The 7,750-nt window shown below is 36.7% G+C and overlaps 1 protein-coding gene across 1 annotated transcript in view; it reads left to right on the top strand.

The window, feature by feature from the left end:
• The window catches only part of DMRTA1 (DMRT like family A1), a 42,706-nt gene extending 35,282 nt beyond the window's left edge, over positions 1-7,424 (top strand). Inside the window, exon 3 of the mRNA XM_049895614.1 lies at positions 7,267-7,424. Within this exon, the coding sequence (XP_049751571.1) occupies positions 7,267-7,295 (29 nt within the window). The 3' untranslated portion in view covers positions 7,296-7,424. The remainder of the gene's footprint in view (positions 1-7,266) is intronic.
• The last annotated feature ends 326 nt before the right edge of the window (positions 7,425-7,750 follow it).

Consider the following 7,750-nt stretch of genomic DNA (forward strand, 5'->3'; position numbering starts at 1 on the left):
GTCTCTCGACAACCTCTCCAACATTTATTATTTTGTGTTTTTGGATTAATGCCAGCCTTGTTGGAGTGAGATGGAATCTCGTTGTAGTTTTAATTTGCATTTCTCTAACAGCTAATATTATGAGCATTTCCTCATGTATGTTAGCTACCTGAATGTCTTCTTTGGTGAAGCGTCTGTTCATATCTTTTGCCCATTTTTTAGTTGGGTTATTTGTCTTTTTTGTAGCTGAATTTTTGTAGTATCATGTAGATTTTAGAGATCAGGCACTGATTAGAAATGTCATGGCTAAAAACTTTTTCCCAGTCTTTAGGTAGTCTTTTTACTCCTTTGAAGTCTTTGGATGAGCATAGGCATTTGATTTTTAGGAGTTCCCAGTTATCTTGTTTTTCTTCTACAATTTTGGTAATGTTTTGTATGCTGTTTATGCCATGTATTAGGGCTCCTAACGTTGTCCCTATTTTTTCTTCCATGATCTGTATCATTTTAAGTTTTATATTTAGGTCTTTGATCCATTTTGAGTTGGTTTTTACGCATGTAGTGAAGTATGGGTCTTGTTTCATTTTTCTGCTGATGGATATCCAGTTATGCCAGCACCATTTGTTAAAAAGACTGTCTTTTCCCCAAATAACTGATTTGGGGCCTTTGTCAAATATCAGCTGCTCATATGTGGATGGATTTATGTCTGGATTCTCATTTCTGTTCCATTGGTCTATGTATCTGTTGTTGTACCAGTCCCAGGCTGTTTTGACTACTGTAACAGTTTCTAAAATCAGGTAAAGTAAGGCCTCCCACTTTGTTCTTCTTTTTCAGTAATGCTTTACTTATCCAGGGCCTCTTTCCCTTCCATATGAAGTTGGTGATTTGTTTCTCCATTTCATTAGAAAAATGTCATTGGAATTTAGATGGGAATTGCATTAAATCTATAGATCACTTTTGGTAGAATAGACATTTTTATAATGTTAAGTCTTCCTATCCATGAGCAAGGTATGTTCCTCCACTTATGTAAGTCTCTCTTGGTTTCTTGCAGAAGTGTACTGTAGTTTTCTTTGTATAAGCCTTTTACATCTCTGGTAAGATTTATTCCTAAGTATTTTATCTTCTTGGTGGCTACTGTAAATGGAACTGATTTGGTGATTTCCTCTTTGATGTTCTTTTTGTTGGTATAGAGGAATCCACCTGATTTTTGTATGTTTATCTTGTATTCTGATACTCTGCTGATCTCTTCTATTAGTTTCAGTAGTTTTCTTGAGGCTTCCTTAGAGTTTTCCATGTATAGGACCGAGTCATCTGCAAATAGAGATAATTTTACTTCTTCCTTGCCAATCTGGATGCCCTTTATTTCTTTATCTAGCCTAATTGTTCTGTTTAGGACCTCCAGCACAGTGTTGACTAAGAGTGGTGATGAAGGGCATCCTTGTCTGGCTCCTAATCTCAAGGGGAATGCTTTCAGACTCTTCATTTAGGATCGTGTTGGCTGTTGGCTTTGTATAAATGCCCTCTATTATGTTGAGGAATTTTCCTTCTATTCTTACTTTGCTAAGAGTTTTTGTCATGAATGGGCATTGAGCTTTGTCAACTGCCTTTTCTGCATCAATTGATAAAATCATGTAATTCTTGTCTTTTGTTTTATTTATTTATATGATGGATTACATGAATTGTTTTTCTAGTGTTGAACCATCCCTGCATACCTGGTATGAATCCCACTTGGTCATGGTGAACTGTTTTTTTGATATGTTGTTGAATTCTATTGGCTAGAATTTTGTTGAAGATTTTTGCATTTAAGTTCATAAGGTCTATAGGTCTGTAATTTTCTTTTTTTTTGTGGTGTTTTTACCTGGTTTTCATATCAGGGATATGCTGGCTTCATAGAATGAGTTTGGGGGTATTCTGTCCTTTTCTATGCTCTGAAATACACTTAGTAGTAGTGGTGTTAACTCTTCTCTGAAAGTTTGGTAGATGTCTGTAGTGAGGCTGGCAGGACCAGGGCTTTATTTGTAGGGAGTTCATTGATTACCTTTTCAATCTCTTCTTTCATTATGGATCTATTTAGTCGTTCTGCCTCTGTTTGTGTTAGTTTAGGTAGGTAGCGTGTTTCTAGGAATTCATCCATTTCTTCTAGGTTTTCAAATTTGTTAGAGTACAATTTTTTATAGTAATCTGATATGATTCTTTTAATTTTAATTGGATCTTTTGTAATATCACCCACTCTTTTCTTATTTGGGTTATTTGCTTCCTTTCTGTTTTTCTTTTGTCAGTTTGTCCAATGGTTTATTAATTTTGTTAATTTTTTCAGAGAACAAGCTTTTGGTCTTGTTAACTCAATTTTTTTTCTGTTTTCTATTTCATTTAATTCTACTTTAATTTTTATTATTTGCTTTCTTCTCGTGCCTGAGAGTTTCTTTTGTTACTCTCTTTCTATTCAAGTTGTAGGGATAATTCTTTGATTTTGGCCCTTTGTTCTTTTTGTATGTGTGCATTTATTGATATAAATTGACCTGCGAGCACAGCTTTTGCGGTGTCCCAAAGGTTCTGATAGGAAGTGTTTTCATTCTCATTGGGTTCTATGAATTTCTTTGTTCCAGCCTTAATGTCTTCTATAATCTGGTCTTTTTTGAGCAGGGTATTGTTCAGTTTCCAAGTGTTTGATTTCTTTTCCCTGCTTTTTCTGTTATTAATTTCTACTTGTATGGCCTTATGGTCAGAGAAGATGCTTTGTAACATTTCAATGTTTTGGATTCTGCTAAGGCCTGCTTTATGGCCTAATGCGTGGTCTATTCTAGAGAATGTTCCATGTGCACTAGAAAAGAAAGTATAAGTTGGCTGCTGTTGGGTAGAGTGTTCTGTATATGTCTATGAGGTCTTTATTGAGCTTCTTTCTGGATGTTCTCTCCTTCACCATAAGTGGTGTGTTGAAGTCTCCTACTATTATTGTGGAACTGTCTATCTCACTTTTCAATGCTGATAGAGTTTGTTTTATGTATTTGCAGCCCTGTCATTGGGTGCATAACTATTTAATATGGTTGTATCCTCCTGGTATATTGTCCCTTTAATCATTATATAGTGTCTTTCCTTATCCTTTATGCTGTATTTAACTTTAAAGTCTACTTGGTCAGAAGTTAATTTTGCCACTCTTGCTCATTTTTGATTGTTGTTTGCTTGATATATTTTTTTCCCACCCTCTGAGTTTCAGTTTATTTGTGTCTTTAAGTCTAAGGTGTGTCTCTTGTAGGCAGCATATAGGCAGATTGTTTTTAAATCCATTCTGAAACTCTCCGTGTCTTTATTGGAGCATTTAGTCCATTTAATTATGGATAGGTATTTATTTATTTATTTTTATGAATTTAGTCCCAGCATTTTGATGACTTTTTTTGTGTGTTGTTGACAGTTTCTTTTTCCCAGTTAATTTTTTGTGCTGAGTAGTTTATATACTGTCTATTCTTCTTGTTCAGGACATCAGAGCTGGTGAGGCAAGAAGACAATAGAAAAGAGACAGGGCCTTTTATGACCAGCCTTAGAAGTTATACACTGTCAGTTCTTTGTTTTTGTAAAAATGGCACCGTGGTGTCAGAGGCCTTCTAACTTTGGAGGGAAAAGAATCACCATAAGCAACGGCCTAAGGCTGATTCCTGTGAAGTGGAGGTCAAGCATACCTTCACCCTCCAAACTTTTTGCTGGTTCTGACACCAGCCGACCCTCCCATGGAACTCTCAACTTCTCGATGGATTCATGAATTCATTGCATTGGACACACAGAACTCAACAGAAAATAAGAATGATTATGCGGTTTACTAGAGAAGTAACAGGTTACAATTCAGGATCAGGAATGACTCAAGATACAGTTCTTTGATCATTATAGCTTCTTCTCAGCCATGCCTGCAGGCAGGCCTCTCTCTGGCTCTCTACCTGTTAGCCTCTCAGTCTGGCCTCTGCCCTGCTTGTGTAATGGTTACAAAGTTCTTTAGCTCTGCCAATAAATACCTGGAGGTGCCCTACTCTGCCAGCAAGACTCCTGCCTGAAGGTGCTCAGCTTTCTTTCCCATTCCATGGGTCTGCACACCTATGGTAGCTGCTTTGCCCCATGGACTGAGAAGCCCACTGCACTGTCTCTCACTGGTCTGGTTCTGCTGTCATTGTTTCTCTGGTGCTGCTTCTTGCTGTCTCAATCCACCTGCGTTGTTACAACTTTCTCTCTGTCTCCTGGGTCTAGGAGGTTCTAAGCACAGGGACCCTGGGTTCAAAGGACAAAATTCACACCTGGCTTTTCTTTCTTGTGGTAGTGAGGTCCCAGCTGTGCTCTGGGATTGGCTCTCTTTTAAAGCCTAACAAGTTGGCCAAACTGACACATCCCCTAGTTAGGTTTCCATATACCTTTTTGTGTGGTTCCACCCCCTCAGGGTTCCTATGTTGCTTATTGGCATTAGCAGCAAGTTGTACAATCCCTTTGGTTGGCCACAAGCACCTAATTTGTATAGTCCCACCCAATCATTGTGTGGGAGTCACAAAGACTGTGGCTTAACCAAATCCAAACCAAACCCATTGCTGTTGAGGCAATTCTGACTCATAGTGACCCTATAGGACTGAGTAGAACTGCCCTATGGGGCTTCCAAGATGTGACTGGTGAATTCAAACTGCCAACATTTTGGTTAACAGCTGAGTTAGAAGGGCTGTACTAAGTAATTCACTGCACTTTAGTATTCTACTGGTCACATAAGAATAGCTGTGGTTCAGTGTGGAAGGCAATACACAAGGACACGAATACCTTTTACATATATGTTTAAGTTTATTCATCAAATACGTAAAGTGAACAATGGCATAATAATCAGGTCAAGACAGACAAATTGTCATTGTCCTAAAAGCCACAGCTGGGTGATCCCCTGATCAAATTCTCTTCTCACCACCCTAAAGGCAACCTTATCTTCCTTTTATAATAATCAATTATTTGTATTTTTAAAATAATTTTACTATCTCTGTATGTATCTCAAAAAATATACTTTTGTTTCACCTGTTTTTGAACATTACATTAAGGAATCGGACTCTCTACTCTTCTGTGACTTCCTTTTTTCACTCAACATTATGTTGTGGGAATCATCCATGTTATTGCATGTCCCAGTGGCTTATTCCTGATCATTGCTGTATAGGATTCCATATTGCAATTTACTTGGCAGGTTTTGAGTTGATGAACATTTGGGTAGATGGACATTGTTTGGTGGTAGTCTATGCTTGTATTCAAATTTAGTAAACAATAATAAATACTTAACTATTGTATTTATAATAACAAATAGTTGTATCAATTTATATTCCACAGGAGTACATAAACATTTCTTTTGTTCCAAAACCTTGTCATCACTTATATTCTCAATTTTACCAAAAAATTAGTGTAAAAACATATCAAATTGTGGTTTTAATATATTTTTATTGGCAATTAGAATTTCATATTTAATGAAGTACCTGCTGAAAATCTTTTTCCTTTTTGTCCCCTATTGTTTGCCTGCCATTTTCTCATCGAGTCATTGAAAATCTTTATATTTAAATTCTTAGTTGGTTATCCCTTTCAAGACAAAATTATTTCTCATTTGAATTTTTTTGTTGATGCCATGTATTTTCACTATTGGAAGGGATATTGATTAAAGGGATCACATATGTCCCAGAGGACCCTGGATATCATCAATCCTGCTGATATGAGTCAATGACAAAATCATTAAAAAAAATTTTTTTTTTATATCTCGAAAATTTGCAAAACATGAGGTAAAACCTGAAGGCACCTGGCAATGACTGTACATACATTTGTGTATACGTCTTCTTAGTCTTTTTTTTTATTTTCGTGAAACTTTTCAAAACATGTAAAATGCATTCTTGTTTACTGGAAAAGCAGTACTGAGAGGCCAAATAAATAAAACTAAAGGAATTTGAATCTCAGGAAAATTAACACTACTATGTATTCCTTGTTATCACAAAAGCAGTACTAACAGCTAAGAAGCAGAAACAGCTGCCTTAGAATATAGCAGAACTGCTCAAAGCAGTGGATTCCACCAGCTGCATGCGATTGGGCTCTAAGACTGAATGCAGGGTAAGAATAACTCATAGGAGTTTGAGTCTCTTGAAAAGTACCACTGCAATGCACTATTCCTTATTGCAAAGGTATTATTTACTGTTCAGAAGCTAGAAAAGCAAGTAGCCAGTAACACCTGGAAAAATGAATGGCGTCAGGGAGAAAACGGCCACTATGACTGAATGAACAGTGGGAATAGTTTATTCTCATAGTAAGTACATTCTCAAGAGAATATGGTAACTGGGAAACATAGTGAGGAGGCTTATCTCACAGAAATAAAAGTAAACCTGTCAAAAGTTTAGAAAATCCACATATGCAGGAGATATCACCTCAGACAATGCTCAATCTACACAAAAATGAGGCTACAACTCAGGGTTCTTGAGTTTCATACATTTCAAAAGGCTCCCACCTTGAGGCTAAATGCATTGAAAACAGGCTACCTCCTTCCCAAAAAACTCCAGAGGCAGAAAAATTGGTTGGGATACCGTATGTACCATGAGTCACAAAATGGTTATACATGCTACAAATATCTCCTCTCAGTCTTTGGATTGCCTTTCCATTCTCTTTCTGCTATCTTTCCCTTCATTCCTGGTAGAATTAGTCCTTCTTATGCAAGATCAAAGATGATATCCCCCTATATTATGCCATAAAAAGATTAGGGGTTTTGCATTTTACGTTTAACACATAAACCTAAAATTTATTTTTGCTCATAGTGTGAGGTAGAAGAAGTGAGATTTTTTTTTCCATGTGAAAATTCTCATCACCGCTCATGGAAAAGCCCAACTGAGCTAAAATACTCATTCTTTTATATATTAAATATATGTATACTTGCTTGTGTATATTTCTGTGCTGATATTGTATTCCAGTGGTAATTAACTACTGTATTTTAAAAATATTTTACAATTTGATAGAGTAAGACCTCTGTCTTGGCTATACCTGTCCCTTTGCATTTGCATACGGATTTTAGAATCAGCTGATCACGTACACACACACACACGCACACACAAGTCCCTAGTAAAACTTCATTGTAATTACATTGAGTCTATAAACCAATTTGGAAAAAATGACACCTCTGAGATGCTGAGTCTTTAATTTCATGAACTTAGCTTATCACTTCATTTATTAGATATTTCTTATTGTCTCTCAAGAGTCCCTGGGTGGTCGAATGGTCTGAAGCACTCAGATACTAAATGAAATATTGGTTGTTTGAATCCACAGAGAGTTGCCTTGGAAGAAAGGCCTGGTGATCTATGTCTGAAAGATCACAGCCATTGCAAACCCTATGGAGCATAGATCTACTCTGAAACACACACCGTCACTGTGAGTCAGAATCAATTAGAGGGCTACTACTGGTTATAACTATATCTTAATAATATTTTAGGATTTTCTTTACTGGTTGTTATGAATTGAACTGTGTCCCTCCAAAATGTGTGTCAACTTGACTAGGCCATGATTCTCAGTATTGTGTTGTTGTCCACCAATTTGTGTCTGATGTGATTATCCTATGTGTTGTAAATCCTAACCTCTATTATGTTGAAGAGGCAGGATTAAAGGTAGTTATGTTAATAAGGCAGGGCTCAATCTACAGGATGAGGTTGTATTTTGTATCAGTCTCTTTTTAGATATAAAAGAGATAATCAAACAGAGGAGGGAAGGACCTCGTTACCACAAAGCAAGAAGAGCCAGGAGCCAAAAGTGTCCT

Source organism: Elephas maximus, chromosome 9 (assembly GCF_024166365.1).
Source record: "Elephas maximus indicus isolate mEleMax1 chromosome 9, mEleMax1 primary haplotype, whole genome shotgun sequence".
Taxonomy (NCBI): domain Eukaryota; kingdom Metazoa; phylum Chordata; class Mammalia; order Proboscidea; family Elephantidae; genus Elephas; species Elephas maximus.